At 45.2% G+C, this 19,418-nt stretch overlaps 1 protein-coding gene across 1 annotated transcript; it reads left to right on the top strand.

The window, feature by feature from the left end:
• Positions 1-5,365: 5,365 nt before the first annotated feature.
• On the top strand, positions 5,366-19,196 carry dlk2 (delta-like 2 homolog). Its single transcript, XM_079567145.1, has 5 exons — positions 5,366-5,445; positions 15,214-15,271; positions 16,650-16,780; positions 17,941-18,085; positions 18,624-19,196. Exons 1-5 carry the CDS (start codon positions 5,373-5,375, stop codon positions 19,177-19,179), a joined length of 963 nt encoding a protein of 320 aa, XP_079423271.1. The 5' UTR covers positions 5,366-5,372; the 3' UTR covers positions 19,180-19,196.
• The last annotated feature ends 222 nt before the right edge of the window (positions 19,197-19,418 follow it).

The raw sequence follows: 19,418 nt of genomic DNA, 5'->3' as shown, positions 1-19,418 counted from the left end.
CAGAGTTTTTACAGATTACTCAGAAATACGTGAATGAGCCAAGGCAACACTTCAGGCATGTTTTTAATGAGGGAATGACAAAACAACATGATTTTGCAGAATACCCCCCCTTTAAAGCTGCTCTAAGCTGCTGGTCCGGCACTGATGCATTACCGATAAGCTCCTCTAGAGGCGCCACCATGTGCACCACACACGAACACAGTAGAAGAAGACCAGCACTGCACCTGCACCTCCCTCACCCGTTTATTATAATCAGAGCCGTGGGAAGATATTTTAGTTAGGGGGTGCTGAGGGACAAAATTTACCACAAAAACACATTTTCCTACTTATTAATATGGCCTGCACTTCCCAAACTATCCACCAGGGGGTGCTGCAGCCCCCTCAGCACCCTAGGTCCCCACGGCCTTGATTATAATGGATCCATGCCCTCACCTCACAGCACACCCCCAACACACCCCTCACCCCAACACTTGAATTTTTTTAAAACGACATCACTTAAGGCAGCTTTAACACAATTATATTTAACATTTTTTGCTAAAACCCGGCTTTCGTGACGTTTATAGTTTCACTTCCTTATTGGACACTGACAGGAAGTGACATAGATGGAGGCAAACTATTTCAATCTGTTGCCGTGCCGACCATGTTATGCCAGTGGGAAATGAGTGAGTCACCTGAAAAAACGACTTTATCGTGTAATGTGGAGCTTTTTTAGTTAAACTCTGCTTCCTTTGTGAGCCCAGTGTGAGCTGTGAGTCATCCTCGGAGCGATGAAGAAGCACATTCACCATTTGTCATTAACCTCTTAACTCCCACCTGAACGGATCCCATTGTCTCCAGTTTGGCTTTACCCCAATCAAAAAGCTTCTTGGGGAAAAAGCACCAAAACAGCCACAAAAAATTAGAAGAAAACAAGGATGTAAACGCAACAAAAAAGAGACAACAATTCAACAAAAAATTGACAAAAATTAAACAAAAATGTGACAAAAAAAAACATAAAAAAGGTGACACAGCAACAACGCGAGGAAAAAGATCAGTTTTGTGGGTCTTAGCTTTCAAATGAGGTGTTACACAGGCCTATGTAATGGCCAAAGAGGACAGAAGGCATGTGGATCAGGCGGGGGGTAAGAGGTTAACTTAAAAATTCAAGTAAAAATGATTTCTCTGCCCAACATGTCTTCACTGAAATAAAATGCTACTTATTGCTTCAAACAGATGCACTTTAAGGCCGAATAAAACAAATGTGACTTGAGTCGACGACCTCGGAGGAAACGAAGTCAGACCCGTGTGTTTTCTGATTTATGCAACTCATTGTTTTTGTTTCATTTAAAGATTAAAGATTTCTTAAGTTTCTTCTCCTCTGGTTTTGTTCCGCGCCCGGTGTCCGGTGTGTGTGGGTGGGGGGGGGGGGGCGGTGTGTGTGTGTGTGTGTGTGGGGGGGGGGGGGTCCGGTGGGTGTGGGGGGGGGTTAAAGGGCCCGGGGGTCAGATTCCCGCGGCGTGTGGCAGAAGCAGCTGGACATTGTCCCGTCAGGCTCAGGTTTCTGCTCTAACTTTATCTCAGAACAAAGAGCCACACGACCTGCACTTGTACTACTGTAGTACTGCAGTATCTGTGCAGTACTGCAGTATCTGTGCAGTACTGCAGTATCTGGGCAGTACTGCAGTATCTGGGCTCCATCGTCTCAGGGGAAAATGAACCTGAGCGGCGTCGGGAAGACGAGTCATGAACTCGTTTATTTGGCACCACTTTTGTAAATGAATTTGGCCAATTTTTTTTTTCCCCCCAAATTTCCAATTGCAATCTAATTTTCCCCCATTTTTCTCACATTTCTTGACATTGGAGATGATATTATGTAAACAGCAGATCTTCACATTATTGTTGTGTTATACAAATATTTTAGTATTTTAGTGTCACAAGTGTGGTTCAGGTATAAGGTGTTATTACGCCTCACTACATAGTTCCCCTTTTTATCCACTTAGAAAATCAACATATTTTTTTATTTCACATAAGTTGCCAACAAACAAGACAATCTATGTGTTTTTTCCTCTCATGTCCCGCCCACTTCCCTTTAACAAAACACACCAAAATAAATAAAGCCAAATAATAATAATTCAAAATAAAAACATTTTAAAAATGCATTGTTACACTTAGCACTTTGAATAGCAGAAATAATCATAGGGACGTCATGGTCGTTGTTTTTTTCTTCCTTTCTTTACACCATTATTATTATCATTATATTATTATTATGTTAACAATATTAATAATTACTGTTTTATTGTTTTTCTCTCCAGTTTCATTCCATTATTTTATTCCACTTTCTTTGTTGATTTCTTTCTTTTTGTTTTTTCTTTTCAGTTGAGTTGAAATTTGTCGTCCTCATTGAAATTTCATTTAAGGGAGATCAACTTAGAGAGTTTTGGTCATCACGACATCGATATGAAACATGTGTATTAGTACTGCAACAGTACTATTAGTACTGCAACAGTACTAATACAGGTATAAAGCAGCAACCATCATTTTGTGCCATCTACTTCCTACTTAAGTCACATCCAAAGGTACATTTACACATATGATTCCTGAACGGATGACACAATTTTGTTACAAATGATAAATAATAAGGGTCTCTTAGCCCATAGTCACTTTTCTAAAGGAATTGTCCGTGCTTGAAAGTAATATATTTAATATATATAAGGCAAGGCAAGTTTATTTGTAGAGCACAACTCATACACAAGGCAATTCAAAGTGCTTCACAGTTGCATAAATACAAGAAAACAAATAGAATCAATAAAAACATCAACATAAAATTAATCAATTACAGTAAAAGGCGAGAGTTCAGATAAAATACTTTCAGTCATATGCACGGGTAAAAAGAACTGTTTTCAGCCTGGATTTGAACATTGTCAGAGTTGAGGCCTGTCTCACATCCTCGTGAAGACTGTTCCAGATTTTAGCTGCATGAAACTGAAACGCAGCCTCACCGTGTTTAGTCCTGACTCTGGGAACCACCAGGAGGCCCCTCCCTGAAGTTCTCAGGGCCCGAGATGGTTCATACGGCTGTAACATGTCAGAGATGTACTTTGGTGCTAAACCATGAAAAGACTTGTAACAAGCAGAGCTGTTTTAAAGTCTATTCTCTGAGTGACAGGAAGCCAGTGCAGAGACCGGAGCACTGGACTAATATGGTCGTATTTCCTGGTTCTTGTCAGGACTCGAGCAGCAGCGTTGTGGATGTTCTGCAGCTCTGATAGTGAGCAGCCGTTACAGTATCTAACCTGCTGGAGACAAACACATGGATAAGTCTCTCTAGGTCTGGTTTTTTAATGGGTCCCATAGTTCATGAAAGGTTTGTGTCTGGTTATATTTTTCAAAAGTCAGCTTTTCCAGAGGTAAAAATTCTGACAACTGAGACAAAACTGTTTTGAAATTTGGAGGAGATTCATCCTTCCATTTCTTTGCAAAATACGTTATAGTAATGAGTAATCTGCATTTTTTCCTCATTTTTTTCATGTTTTGTGTATTTGTATTGGCTTGTGTAACTCTTCTGTCTTTAAACAGGAGAAATGTGGAAGAGCTCGGTCGCTTCTAACTTCACTCCCGTTTGGCCCCATAGAGGAGGAGGAGGAGGAGGGGCTGAATGCTAACACTGTGCTCTGTTTGCCTGACTGAGCGCACGCACAAAGACCAGACAGGTACGCATCAACTCATCTAAGCTCAGGTAAGTGTCAGCATGGAAAAACGGGGCCTGCTCCTTTAACCTCTTACCCCCCGCCTAAACCAAATGCCTTCTGTCCTCTTTGGCTACTATACAGGCCTGTGTAATACCTCATTTGAAAGCTAAGACCCACAAAACGGATCCTTACCTCGTGTTGTTGCTGTGTTGTGACATAAAGTTACCATCACTTTTCTAGATTTTAGCTTGAGGCGTTACAGTGTTGCTCTCCAGTCAAGAAGCCTTTGGATTTGGGTAAAGTCGAGCTGGAGAAAATGCTCTCGGTTAAGGCGGGTGTAAGAGGTTAACATATGTATTTGTGGAAGTGTCGCATTTACGCTAATTTGGGCCAGGCTGGCCAGAGTTCAGTCCCAGTCCGCCCCTGGTTCTCAGTCCTGCAGTATTCGGTGGTTGTACTACAGTATATTCTGCAGTTCTGTGGATTCTTGTTTGTTTGTTTGTTTGTTTGTTTGTTTGTGTAGTTTATTTGAGCAATTAACATTTTCTCTTTCTCCATAGTTTCACAATCATACAGCTAATGGAAGCTCAAAGGGAGTCGACTGAAGCAAAAGCTCATAAGTGCCGACCCCTTGTTCATGTACATTACATTTGCAATTCATGATGCTACAGTTATACATTACTTTTACATTTACATTAAATAAACAAAGTACAATCCTTTCTGAGTATTCTATACTAGTTTCAGAACACAAATATATACCTATATGTATTTGTGAGTTAAGTTTTATCCTACTGTTGCTACAATTGTCAACATACAATCAACAGACTTTTGCAGCACTGGCAAACAAGGAGGTTTCACCATTTCATATTATTAACACGGCATGCTAATAAAAAATAGTAATAATGTTATTGGTAGTTATTGTTATTTATCATAACAATTGTCATTCTTGTCATTTTCAGTGAATGTCTGATTTCATATAGTCATATTGGACTTTATAATCTGCCATCTTGCCACTTCCTTATTGTCATTACTATCCACTATTTGTTATTGATATTAGATCAAAGACATGTCCAATTTGTGTACCCTGTCTAGTGAGGTGGTGTTAAAAAGCCAGAGTGTATAGTGGCCTGTTGAGAGTGGGTGGAAGCCCCGCCCAGCTGCCCTGACTGGTTGCCTTGGTGGATGATGTTTACCTCCTATACTGTGTGATGTGTTAAAAGGACGAGGCTTTTTTGTGCCTGTCGTGATCCATGTCTCGCCCCTAAGTTACTATTGTGTTGTTTGAGTAGTTATAGCAATTCTGGATTCTGGAGACGGTAAAGTCACTGCTTTGTCACTTCATTATCGCGGCGCTGTGTGTTTCTCCAGAGGATTCAGCGCCGCTGGACTTAGTGACGTCATCGGCTCCAAAACTGCACCGCTCCAGAGTCTGAGGAGACGACTGTGACACGACCGAAGTCTCCCCCCCCCCTCCCCCCCCCCCCCCCCCCCCCCCCCTCTCTCCCCCTCAGCGTAAATCAGTGGAATGTGTCGGGGCGAGTCGGCTCCTGTTCGCTCCTCCTCCTCCTCTTCATTCATCTGTTTCTCTATTGTCACACTTTGACAGGATCCAGTGTGGCTTCAGTCCCGCTTCAGTCCCGCTTCAGTCCCGCTTCAGTCCCGCTTCAGTCCCGCTTCAGTCTTGGTTGAGTCCCGGTTTTCACGATGACTCCTGGAGCGGCTGGATTTCTTCTTCTGTTCTTCATCTGCATCCAAATCCAAAGCAGCAGCGCACAAGGTAAGTCCCACTGAGGATCTGTGATGGAGGCGCTACGTAATAACAACAGGATTAAACTCTAGAGCAGGGGTGGGCAACGTCAGGTCCGGGGGCCAAATCCGGCCCTCCAGCACAGAACCGCTGGCCCTCAAGGTGATTTTGAGAAACATTATGACACAAATCAGAAAGTACTTTAACATTTTTAAGGTTAAATGGGAGAAATACTGTCAATGCACCCAATTAGGTCACATTATGTACAACTCTGGCATTTGTAGAAAGTGCACTGAAAAAAATAAATAATAATAATTATAGAAGAAATGACAGAAACCTACTTGAATTAAGATCCAATCTAAAGTTTGAGTAGATTTGGTCTTAGATCAGATAAAACATCTTATCGCCAATGGAACAAGTCATTATTCTCTTATCTCAGATTATATTGAATAATTTCAAGTGAAAAACAAATCTTTTTTAAAAGTAAAAGTTCATTTGTCTGATTTCAAAGTGGGTTTATGCTCGTTCCATTGGCATCAGCATTTGTATCTTTATCTTAGATTAGTCCAAACAGACTCAAATTCAACATAAAGAACCTTTATTCAAGCAATTTTAAGTCATTTATCTCATTTATCTCATTTAAGATGGTATTGTTTTCCAGTGTAGTGCTTTACTTTGGCCCTCGGTCATTTTACAATGAAAAAAATTGGCCCTCCTAAGAAAACTTGCCTACCCCTGGTGTAGAGCGTTACTCAGTTTTACCGCGCGCAGTTAGCCTGGTTTAATCCACTGGTCCCACAGACAGTTACTGTGTGAATCTGACCGCCTGTTTACTGTCGGGCTGAGCTTTATTGATCCCGCAGTGAAAAGGTTCCTCTGTGTCAGGGGCCCGTCTCCAGATGTGGAGCCGGCTCAGAATCACCAACAGCTCGTTTCATTACAGTCAAAAAAACATACTTTCTGTGAGGTGTTTAATCTGAAACATCTGTATCAGGTGCTAAGTGGAATGTTATGTTCTCTGTATTACACATGATGCTGACTTTCTGTCGTTCTGCTTTACATTGTATTAGGGCTGTGCAACTAATCGAAATTCCCTTACGATTTCGATTACAACAATAAACGATTACAAAATTAGCATAATCGCAAAGAATCGATTATAATATATATATATATATTTCTATTTTTTATTTATTTTTTTTTTTTTTTGCAAAGCAGACTTGCGTTATTTCACGGCGCTGGGATTATTTTCCCTTCGCTTTTCACGTGCCGTGGCTCACGCTTTTGTCTGACATAAAAACAAACAGCGCTGTGTGATGATGTCATCAGGCCGCACTGCTCAGTTTGCTTGCGCAGGTGTGAGGGCTGGCCAGCAGGGGGCCGGTGTGAGGGCTGGCCAGCAGGGGGCAAACTTGAAATCATTTGTACTTTTATGACTGTTCAGAAAACATAAAATATCATCATAGTGTTTTGATTAATAAATAAATAAAATAAATACTTTTTTTTAAAGGCAACAAATAATCGTTTGAATAATTGTGATTTCAATTCTGACAAAAATAATGGTGATTATTATTTTTTCAATAATCGAGCAGCCCTACATTGTATTTTTCTGTCATATTTTGGGGGCATTTTGAAGACCTGAACTTAAGTACCTGTTTAAAGCTTTTGACCAACGCAGGCTCGTTTGTTCCAACATATCTGCACAAATGCAAATGATGTTCCCACCACAGTCTCCCCCAAACTGTGGACAGAGGACCAGACGTTACACAGCAGAAAACATTTCTTACCTGATTGAGCAAAACCAATGTGACTTTTGGATTCAGCACATTGTAAATCAGAAACTAAATTAGTTGTAAACCAGTCTTATGGTTAAGGACAACAGCTGCGGCAGAACTGTGCACTTTCTACCCCCCCAAAACAGGCCACCGTTTTTCCACACTGAGATATGTTCTTACCTGAGCTTAGACGAGTTGATGTGTACCTGTCTGGTCGTTGTGTGTGCCCTCAGTCAGGCACAACGACCAAAGATGTTGTTAGCATTTGGCCTCTCCCAGCATGTTCCTATAGCTCCAAACTGGGGTGAAGTTGGAAGCGACCGAGCTCTTCCACAGACACAAAGACCAGACAGGTACACATGAACTCGTCTAAACTCTGGTAAGAACAGATCTCAGTCTGGAAGAACGGTGGCCTGTTCCTTTAACCTCTTAACTCCCACCTGAACGGATCCCATTTTCTCCAGTTTGGCTTTACCCTAATCAAAAAGCTTCTTGGGAAAAAATGCCAAAACAGCCACAAAAAATGAGAAGAAATCAAGGATGTAAACGCAAAAATGTGACAAAAACTCAACAAAAATGAGACAAAAATTCAACAAAAATGTGACAAAAATTCAGCAAAAATGAGACAAAAATTCAACAAAAATTTGAAAAAATTCAACAAAAATGTGACAAAAATTCAACAAAAATGTGAAAAAAAATTCAACAAAAATGTGACAAAAATTCAACAAAAATGTGACAAAAAATCAACAAAAATTCAACAAAAACTCAACAAAAATGTGACAAAAAATCAACAAAAATGTGATAAAAATTCAACAAAAATGTGAAAAAATTCAACAAAATGTGACAAAAATTCAACAAAAAATGTGACAAAAATTCAACAAAAATTCAACAAAAATTCAACAAAAATTCAACAAAAATTCAACAAAAATTCAACAAAAATTCAACAAAAATGTGACAAAAATTCAACAAAAATGTGGAAAAAATTCAACAAAAATGTGACAAAAATGGGAAAAAAGAAAGAAAGAAAAAACATACAAAAGGTGACACAACGTGAGGAAAAAGATCAGTTTTGTTAATGAGGTGTTACACAGGCCTGTATAAAAGAGGACAGAATGCATTTGGTTTAGGCGGGGGTTAAGAGGTTAAAAGGATGCCGTGGAGAATCCAGAATCCAGAATCCAGCGTCGCATTCATTTTTCCCAAGATCTTGAATTGATGATGTGAGAGTGTGATCACTGCACAAAGCCTTCTCCAGCACATCCATAAGAGTCTCATTATGCTCCCTGAACCACTCTTTCACAATAATGACCGTAATAACCAGGATGTTCAGGTCGTCGACTGATCTCATTCAAGATATTAATTCATTTTCTGGGAATGTTTCACCGAATCAGATGTGGAGCCAGGCTGATGGTCAGAAACATCTGGCTAGATCCGCCTATTGTTCATGTTTTTAGTGGTAGGGAGACAATTAGACCGTGTAGACCTCCCAGAGACCTCGCGGAGACCTCCCAGAGACCTCGCGGAGACCTCGCCTTATCTCCAGTGGACGTCTCGGAGACATCTCCATGACCAGCAGCAACCTAAGTCTACAGCTCGTCTCTAGGCCAGTGAGAGAGGCCCGAGTTGTGGAGACGTTGTGGAGACTATCATTCATGGCAATCTCCACAACGTCTCCACAACTCTTCTCCGGTGAGATTGGCCCTAAAACACGACTTTATCCTCAAACGCCTCCCTTATTGTCCCATGGAAACCACCTGTCAGTCCTGTTGAAGTCACGGTGGAGCTGTGGGACAGTGTGGAGCAGATGTTCAGTGTTCTGGGACTGATCTTCAGGACTCGGTGTCAGTCCTGTTGAAGTCACGGTGGATCTGTGGAGCTGTGGGACAGTGTGGAGCAGATGTTCAGTGTTCTGCAGCTCTGGGACTGATCTTCGGGACTCGGTGTCAGTCCTGTTGAAGTCACGGTGGATCTGTGGAGCTGTGGGACAGTGGGACAGTGCGGAGCAGATGTTCAGTGTTCTGCAGCTCTGGGACTGATCTTCAGGACTCGGTGTCAGTCCTGTTGAAGTCACGGTGGAGCTGTGGAGCTGTGGGACAGTGCGGAGCAGATGTTCAGTGTTCTGCAGCTCTGGGACTGATCTTCAGGACTCGGTGTCAGTCCTGTTGAAGTCACGGTGGATCTGTGGAGCTGTGGGACAGTGTGGAGCAGATGTTCAGTGTTCTGCAGCTCTGGGACTGATCTTCGGGACTCGGTGTCAGTCCTGTTGAAGTCACGGTGGATCTGTGGAGCTGTGGGACAGTGTGGAGCAGATGTTCAGTGTTCTGCGGCTCTGGGACTGATCTTCGGGACTCGGTGTCAGTCCTGTTGAAGTCACTGTGGAGCTGTGGGACAGTGTGGAGCAGATGTTCAGTGTTCTGCAGCTCTGGGACTGATCTTCAGGACTCGGTGTCAGTCCTGTTGAAGTCACGGTGGGTCTGTGGAGCTGTGGGACAGTGTGGAGCAGATGTTCGGGGTGTTCTGCAGCTCTGGGACTGATCTTCAGGACTCGGTGTCAGTCCTGTTGAAGTCACGGTGGGTCTGTGGAGCTGTGGGACAGTGTGGACCAGATGTTCGGGGTTCTGCAGCTCTGGGACTGATCTTCGGGACTCGGTGTCAGTCCTGTTGAAGTCACTGTGGAGCTGTGGGACAGTGTGGAGCAGATGTTCAGTGTTCTGTGGCTCTGGGACTGATCTTCGGGACTCGGTGTCAGTCCTGTTGAAGTCACGGTGGATCTGTGGAGCTGTGGGACAGTGCGGTGCGTGTGAGATGTTTGGAATGTCCCGGCGGCCGAGGAGCCTGATGGAGTTATGTGGAATGCGCCGCAGCTGTTGCCGTCGGTGACAGCTGGACAATAGGAGCCACTGATCGCGCTCTGAGCCGCTCGGTGAACGGAGCTCAGGGCAGACAATGAGGAGGTAAATTTAGACGCGACACAAGGCCACGGTGCACAGGAACACGCACATGCACACGCACATGCACACGAACACGCACATGCACACACACACACATGCACACGCACATGCACACACACACACACACACACACACACACACACACACATGCACACGCACATGCACACACACACACACACACACGCACAGGCACGTTTTAACACAGATCAAGGCTGATTGTTTTGTAATCGATTAAGGGGAGACACTGTAACATATTGTTTCTCCTGGAAACAAAACAAAGCCTAATCTTCACAATGACATGGTTAGTTCTTCACTGATTCAGTGATGTTGTTCCGTTGGCTTCATCCAATCAGGACCTTCAGCTGCTCTGGGGCGGTTTGCGGCCGGGATGAGGATCAGCACCTCCAAATCCGAGGCCATGGTTCTCCACCGGAACAAGGTGCTTCCCCTCTTCAGGTCGGTGGGGAGTCCTCGCCTCAAGTGGAGGAGTTCAAGTATCTCGGGGTCTTGTTCTCAGTGAGGGGCGGATGGAGCGGCGTCAGCAGTCATGCGGTCGCTGTAACTGAGTCGGGGCGAAGCTCTCGATTTACCGACCGATCTACGCTCCCTCACCTGTGGTCATGAGATCTGGGTAATGACTTAAAGGACGAGATCGCGAATACAAGCGGCCGAAATGAGTTTCAGGGCGGCTGGGGGTGAGGAGCTCAGTTACCCGGGAGGAGCTCGGAGTAGAGTCGCTGCTCCTTCACCTCAAAAGGAGCAGCTGAGGTGGCTCGGGCATGTTCCGGATGCCTCCTGGTCTCTCACAGTCGTCCCACGCTGGTGGGACTGTGTCTCCGAGCTGGCCTGGTGTGGCCTCGGGGTCAGAACATCTGGAGGAGGAGAGTGTGGATCAGGAAGTCTGGGCCTTTTCATCTGAGCCCAGTTACAGAGGGTTTTAACGTCCTGCGCTCAAGTGAGGTCACAGCCTTCTGCAGAGTCTGTTTAAAGCTGACGAGGAGGAGGAGGAGGAGGAGGAGGAGGACGAGGAGGACGAGGAGGAGCAGGAGGAGGAGGAGGAGGAGTGTGTGGATCAGGAAGTCTGGGCCTTTTCATCTCGTTTTAAATGAGTTTAAGTTACGCTTACACTGAACTGAGCCTCACAGTAACAGAGGCTCAACCTGAGCCCGAGCGCTCAAGTGAGGTCACAGCGTTCTGCAGAGTCTGTTTAAAGCTGACGAGGAGGAGGAGGAGGAGGAGGACGAGGAGGACGAGGACGAGGAGGACGAGGAGGAGGAGGAGGAGGAGGAGGAGGAGGAGGAGGAGGAGGAGGAGGAGGAGGAGGAGGAGGAGGAGGACAGCTGCGGGTTTATTTCCTGATAAAGGAGTCCAGTGGAGACAAATATACAACACGGTTTCCACGTTGAACACCATGATCTACATTTCTTGAAAATAATGAGTTTTGTATTAAATACTTTTACTGCTTAAGTTTAAGTTAAAAAGAAGAAGAAACAGAAATACAAAGTGTTCGGGTTATGCCTCTCCCAGGACAGAAACAGCTGCGCGGCCTGAGCCACATCTGTCTCAGTGCAGTGTTGCATCATGTGCTCTGTGTGTCCGTTGCTCATGTCTCGGACGCGCCTTGTCGCCCCCACAGCTCCGTCTGTGACCAGTGTGGAACAGAATCCAGCTGCTGGTCATTGGTCAACAGATGTTCAGACTTTGACTGCATCTAAAAACAGTAGCTCCTTTGTCCTGGTCCTCAACCTTTGAGGCGACGTCATGAGGTTCAGGAATCTTTCACAGTCTGATACGACATACTTTATTAATCCCGAAGGAAATTCAGTTTATCAGCTGCACAAACAAGTGGTGAAGAACTGGAGCTTCAGCTGCTCCTTCTGCGTCAGGACGATCTGGACCTTCCTCACCCAGAGGAGGAAACAACCAGGAAGTTACGCCGTACGATAAACGCTCCAGATCCTCCTGTATAATAACAAGTATAATCTGAGCAATGTTTGTGTTGATAGAACTTCCAGATTCTGCTGTGGCTCTAACGCTGCATGACCGGCTTTATACTTTTATATAGACAGTGGCTGATTGTTCTTAGCTCCTTATGGGCTGATGAGGAGCTACAGGAGGTGTTAACCTCTTAACTCCCACCTGAACCGAGAGGATCTTTTTCCTTACGTCATCAGATTTTTTTTCCATCATTTTTTTGTTTGGTATTCAACTCATTTTTGTAACTTTTTTGTCATTTTTTTTGTCATTTTTTGTCACAATTTTGTCATTTTTTTGTCATTTTTTTGGTCATTTTTTTTGTCACATTTTTGTCATTTTTTGTCAATTTCAACAAAAAAAAAGGCATATTTTTGTCCTTTTTTTTCTCACATTGTGTCACATTTCCATCATTGTTTTCGTCTCAGTTTTGTTGCTATTTTCACAGCTTTTTTCCAGAAGCTTTTGGACTGGGGTAAAGCCAAACTGGAGAAAATGTGCTCGGTTCAGGCGGGAGTTAAGGGGTTAAAGGAGGTGCTAAAGGAGCTCCTGACGATGAGGAGAAGGAAGTTTACACTTTTTAGAATCAGCCTTTTTGTGTCTCCCCCCTCTCTATTTCTCTCTCTGTGCCTCCCGTCGTTCTCCCTTCTCTGTGACCAATATGACAAAAAAATATGTGACAAAAAAATGACAAAAATGTGACAAAAAAAATACAAAAAATTGACAAAAATGAGACAAAAAAAGGAAAAAAAATTGATTAAAAAATTGACAAAAATAGGAAAAAAAATTGACAAAAATGACAAAAAAAATGACAAAAAAGTTACAAAAATGAGTTGAATACCCAACAAAAAAATAATGGAAAAAAAATCTGGTGACGTGAGGAAAAAGATCCTCTTGGTTCAGGCTAAGTTAAGAGGTTCGTGCTGTTTAATCACCGTGTGGGAACATTTGGCGAGCGCCGCCCCCACAGATTAATCCTTCTGTCTCCCGCACATTTACATCGGCCCCTGAGCGTTTCCTCGTTGCTCTTCCCTCACCTCGGGATCGTGAACCAAAACAAATGTGTAAAACCTTCGGAGACGCCGGGGCTTCGCTCTGAAGCCTGTTGTCGGGGTCAGAGGTCGGAGGCCAAAGCGATAATGTTCCTCTGGAGACAAACAGCTGAGCCACGCGACCGCCACACGCCACAGATGCACAACACGCCACAGATGCACAACACGCCACAGATGCACAACACGCCACAGATGCACACGCTAAAGATAGACCTGCCCCCGGGTCCTGATCCGGGTCTAACCAGGTCCCGACTCAATGATGGACCACGATGATGGACCAATCAAAGGCCAGATGCTCTAAGGCGTCTGGCCTTTCAAATCCGGCAACGCCAAATCCGGCCCTCCAGCACAAAACCTCTGGCCCCCAAGATGATTATAAATAAGAGATCAAATACCTGTTGAAGTGAGTCTAAAAATGCGAGAAATGGTGTCAGTATTTTACAAATGTCCCGCTTGGTCGTATATAATGTTTAACAGTGATTCTCAACTGGTGGGTCGGGACCCAAAAGTGGGTCACGGACAGAGCCGTGGGAAGATATTTTAGTTAGGGGGTGCTGAGAGACAAAATTTACCCCCAAAACGCTTTTTCTGCGCATATTTCCTATTTAATAATATTGCTTGCTGTTCCCAAACTATCCACCAGGGGGTGCTGCAGCCCCCCCCCCAGCACCCTGGGTTCCCACGGCCTTGGTCACGGAACCATTTTCAGTGGGTCGCGAGTCTATAGGGAACTTTTATTCAATGTTTTCCATCTGAAACTGCACAGAAACACTAACTCTGTCTGACAAAAGTGAATTCTATTGGGTTGTTTTGATCATGAAGGGAAATCTGCTGCTTGTTCAACAAAAACTTGTGTGGGAAAATACAACATTTTATACGATATATGACAATAGTTTGTTTTATTTGGGTCCTCGGCTCGTCCTCCGAGGGAAATGGTGGGTCTCAAAGCCACTTGGGAAACACTGATATAAAACATTGGCATTTGCAGAAAATAGTTCTTAAAGGAACAGGCCACCGTTTTTACACACCGAGATATGTTCTTACCTGAGCTTTGACGAGTTCTTTAGGACCTGTCTGATCTTCCCCCGTGCCTTCAGTCACGTAAACACAGCGCAGACGGCGTTAGCATTTAGCCTCTCCCTCTCTCCTCTGTAGCTCCAAAACAGGTCAAGATAGAAGCTACCGAGCTCTTCCACGTGTAATCTTCACTTTACTGTGCGGATGCCAAATTACTCCTGGTATTATTACGCCTTACAATATAGTTCCCCCTTTTATCCGCTTAGAAAATCCACATTGTTTAATTTTGTGTAATTATACTTTGTAGTGGAACACTTCACGTAACCATATTTAAATAGGGAAAACGTGGAAGAGCTTGGTAGCTTCTATCTTGACCTGTTTTGGAGCTATAGTGGAGAGAGGGAGAGGCTAAATGCTAACGCCGTCTGCGCTGTGTTTACGTGACTGAAGGCACGGATGAAGACCAGACAGGTCCTAAAGAACTCGTCAAAGCTAAGGTAAGAACATATCTCAGTATGGAAAAACGGTGGCCTATTCCTTTAACTTTAGGCCACAATGTCGAGGTTCGGCCCTTGGGTGTTTTGGCGATCATGAAAATCGGCCTCCACGATGCAAACTTGCCTAACCCGCTCTAAGGAAACAATTTAAACTGAGGAAATCCCTTTGAAACTTTATGGTAGGTTTACACATAACAACACCACAAAATTTTACTCTTTTTTTCCTGCATTATATCAAACGTATATGGTTCAGTGGACTCATTGTGTCTGCGTAGCTTTCCCCTACCACTAAAAAAACATGTACAATAGATTACTCCTCCAGCCAGGTGTTTCTGAGCGTTCGTCTGGCTCCACATCTGGAGACGGTCCAGGAGGAAGTGGCTCAGTGTCTGTGATGTTTTGCTTTGCTCCGATGTTGTTCCTCTGAATGTTTGCAGCTCTTTGAGGAAGTAACGTCTTAAATGTGATTCTCATGTTGACGATGGAACTTGTTTCCTTCAGTGACTCTAACCCTGATGCCCTTCCTCCCCCACAGGAAGTGAGTGTCAGTGTAACTCCACCAACAGCCGCTGCGACCACTCCGGACTCTGCAGGTCAGACCCACCTCCTCACCCACCTCCTCACCCACACACCCACCTCCTCACCCACACACCCACCTCCTCACCCACCTCCTCACCCACACACCCACTCACTCACCCACACACCCACCTCCCTCACCCACACACCCCCTCCCTCACACCCACCTCCTCACCCACACACCCACCTCCTCACCCACACAACCACACACCCACCTCCACACCCACTCACCCACTCCCTCCACCTCCACACCCACCTCCTCACCCACACACCCACCTCCTCACCCACACAACCACACACCCACCTCCTCACCCACCTCCTCACCCACACACCCACCTCCTCACCCACACACCCACCTCCTCACCCACACACCCACCTCCTCACCCACACACCCACTCCCTCACCCACACACCCACCTCCTCACCCACACACCCACCTCCTCACCCACACACCCACTCCCTCACCCACTCACCCACTCCCTCACCCACACACCCACCTCCTCACCCACACACCCACCTCCTCACCCACACACCCACTCCCTCACCCACACACCCACCTCCTCACCCACACACCCACCTCCTCACCCACACACCCACCTCCTCACTCACCCACCTCCTCACCCACACACCCACCTCCTCACCCACACACCCACTCCCTCACCCACCCACCTCCTCACCCACACACCCACCTCCTCACCCACACACCCACCTCCTCACCCACACACCCACCTCCACACCCACACACCCACTCCCTCACCCACCCACCTCCTCACCCACCCACACACCCACCTCCTCACCCACCCACCTCCTCCCTCACCCACACACCCACCTCCTCACCCACACACCCACCTCCTCACCCACACACCCACCTCCTCACCCACCCACCTCCTCCCTCACCCACACACCCACTCCCTCACCCACACACCCACTCCCTCACCCACACACCCCCTCCCTCACCCACACACCCACCTCCCTCACCCACACACCCACCTCCTCACTCACACAGCCCCTCACTCACCCACACACCCCCTCCCTCACCCACACACCCCCTCACTCACCCACACACCCACACACCCACACACCCACCTCCTCACCCACACACCCACCTCCTCACCCACACACCCCCTCCCTCACCCACACACCCACCTCCTCACTCACCCACCTCCTCACCCACACACCCACCTCCATCCCCATCACTCACCCACCTCCTCACCCACACACCCACTCCCTCACCCACACACCCACCTCCTCACCCACACACCCACTCCCTCACCCACACACCCACCTCCTCACACACCCACCTCCTCACCCACACACCCACCTCCCCACCCACACACCCACCTCCTCACCCACACACCCACTCCCTCACCCACACCCGTCTCGTTCTCTCCCCCAGGTGTGACCCCGGGTGGGAGGGGCCTCTCTGTGACACGTGCGCGCTCATGCCCGGCTGCGTGCACGGATCATGTGACCTGCCCTGGCAGTGTCTGTGCGAAGAGGGCTGGGGAGGACGCTTCTGCAGCAAAGGTACTGAAGGAGACCCAGGAGGTTAGCGCCCCCTGTGGGTGAAACAGAAGCTCTCGTCCACTGGCATGAATGGGCAGGGATAGACTCAACTTTTAATTTACTTGTTTTATTTGTTTGTTTTTTCGAAAAAAGCTGTGAAAATAGCAACAAAACTGAGACGAAAACAATGATGGAAATGACAAAAATGTGACGAAAAAATGACAAAAATATAACCAAAAAATGACCAAAAAATGACAAAAATGTGACAAAAAATGACAAAAATGTGACAAAAAAATGACAAAAATTTGATAAAAAACAGACGTAAAAATGTGACAAAAAATGACAAAAAATGGCAAAAATGTGGAAAAAATGCTACAAAAAAAATTACAAAAAATTGATAAAAATTTGACCCAATTTTATTTTTTTTTAAAAAATGACAAAAAAAAATGACAAAAATGTGAGAAAAAATTGCCGAAAAAATGACAAAAATGTGACAAAAAAATGACAAAAAATGTGACAAAAAATGCAAAAATATGACAAAAAATGACAAAATGTGACATAAAATGACAAAAATTTGATAAAGAACGGACGAAAAAATGATAAAAATGTGACAAAAAATTACCAAAAAAATGACAAAAAATGTGATTAAAAAAATGTACGAAAAATGTGTCAAAAAATTGACAAAAAATTGACAAAAAATGACCAAAAATATGAAAAAAATGACCAAAAAAATGACAAAAAATAACAATAAAATGACAAAAATGTGACAAAAAAATGACAACAAATTGATAAAAAAAAATGACAAAAAAATGACAAAAACGTGACAAAATGCTACAAAAAAATTACAAAAATTTGATAAAAATTTGATTAAAAAGTTTCAAAAATTTGACAAAAAATTAAAAAAAAAAATGGACGAAAAAATGACAAAAATGTGACAAAAAATGACAAAAAAGTTATAAAAAAATGAGTTGAATACCCAAGAAAAAAATGATGGAAAACAATCTGATGACGTGAGGAAAAAGGTCCTCTCGGTTCAGGCGGGAGTTAAGAGGTTAAAGAAGTCACAAAGGGCAGGATTCACGGCCACCAGGGGGAGCTGTTTCCTCAATAATGAGCCCTGACAGAAAGACGTGATCATCTTCTGACGCTGAGCTCATGTGTCCATGTGTTTCCTGTTTCAGACCTGCGCGCCTGCCTCCACGGCGCCCCCTGTCTGAACGGAGGCACCTGTGTGATGGACGAGGACGGGGACCTGACCTGTGAGTGCGCCCAGGGTTACCACGGCGACCGCTGCCAGCTCAGGGCGGGGCCATGTCACCTGCACAGGTGAGGCCTGTGTTAATGTTTTATTTTGAAGGTCAGCGTGTGTTGTTTTATTTTGAAGGTCAGCGCGTGTTGTTTTATTTTGAAGGTCAGCGCGTGTTGTTTTATTTTGAAGGTCAGCGTGTGTTGTTTTATTTTGAAGGTCAGCGTGTGTTGTTTTATTTTGAAGGTCAGCGTGTGTTGTTTTATTTTGAAGGTCAGCGTGTCTGAACATTGTTTTATTTTGAAGGTCTGCATGTGTTGTTTTATTTTAAAGGTCTGCGTGTCTGAACGTTGTTTTATTTTAAAGGTCCGCGTGTCTGAACGTTGTTTTATTTTGAAGGTCTGCGTGTGTTGTTTTATTTTGAAGGTCTGAGTGTCTGAAAATTGCTTTATTTTGAAGGTCTGCGTGTCTGAACATTGCTTTATTTTAAAGGTCTGCGTGTCTGAACATTGTTTTATTTTGAAGGTCTGCGTGTCTGAACATTGTTTTATTTTGAAGGTCTGCGTGTGTTGTTTTATTTTGAAGGTCTGCGTGTCTGAACATTGCTTTATTTTGAAGGTCTGCGTGTCTGAACGGCGGTCAGTGCGAGGACAGCGATGGATTCTCGGACTCGTTCTCGTGCCGGTGTCTCGTCGGTTTCTCGGGTGCTCGCTGTGAGGTGGACGTCGATGACTGTGCGCTGACGCCGTGTGCAAATGGAGCCACGTGCACGGACGGCGTGAACCGCTTCACGTGCACGTGCGCGGCGGGCTTCATCGGGAGGTTCTGCTCCGTGAATGTGGACGAGTGCGCCAGTCAGCCGTGCGCTAACGGCGGCCGTTGCCTGGACCGAGCTAACGGCTACCGCTGCCTCTGTCGCCACGGTTACAGCGGCCCCACCTGCCAGGGTCAGCTTACCCCCGCCCCGGCCAATCACAGTGAGCGCACACTCAGAGTGACGGTGAGCGAGCGCAGCGGCGCCCCCTCTCTGTCACAGACTCAGGTCATTACTGTTCTCACGCTCGCCATCGCCACGTTAGCGCTGGTCACGTTAACCGCCGCTTTAGTGCTGCACCGCCACTGTGGCCACGCCCCCTGCCGCTGGGGGCGTGGCTTAAGGACAGAGAAGGTGTGAGGGGCGGAGCTTAAGGTGTGATGTGAAGCAGCTCATGAAGAAAGACAGTTTACAACCCTTTGTTTACAGAACTGTTCACTCTCAGACTCAGTGTATTTGTGTATTTGTAATATATTTGTATATTTGGAGTATATTTGTGTATAGTTTGTGTATTCTGAGCGTGATGTTTTTGTAGCACTTTGTTTCACAGTTTTATGTGAATTTATTTAATGTAAATAACGTGTTGAATAAACTTTGAA

The sequence above is a fragment of the Gobius niger genome (genome assembly GCF_951799975.1).
Source record: "Gobius niger genome assembly, chromosome: 12".
Classification (NCBI taxonomy): Eukaryota; Metazoa; Chordata; class Actinopteri; order Gobiiformes; family Gobiidae; genus Gobius; species Gobius niger.
The sequence above is the reverse complement of the archived record's forward strand: the minus strand, read 5'-3'. Positions and strand labels throughout refer to the sequence as shown.

Excerpts from the sequence above, each read along its gene's own strand:
- dlk2 (XM_079567145.1), top strand. The coding sequence starts at position 5,373 with ATGACTCCTGGAGCGGCTGGATTTCTTCTTCTGTTCTTCATCTGCATC. Across the intron at positions 5,446-15,213 it reads CCAAAGCAGCAGCGCACAAG|GAAGTGAGTGTCAGTGTAAC; the intron begins GTAAGTCCCACT and ends CCTCCCCCACAG. Across the intron at positions 16,781-17,940 it reads AGGACGCTTCTGCAGCAAAG|ACCTGCGCGCCTGCCTCCAC; the intron begins GTACTGAAGGAG and ends TTCCTGTTTCAG.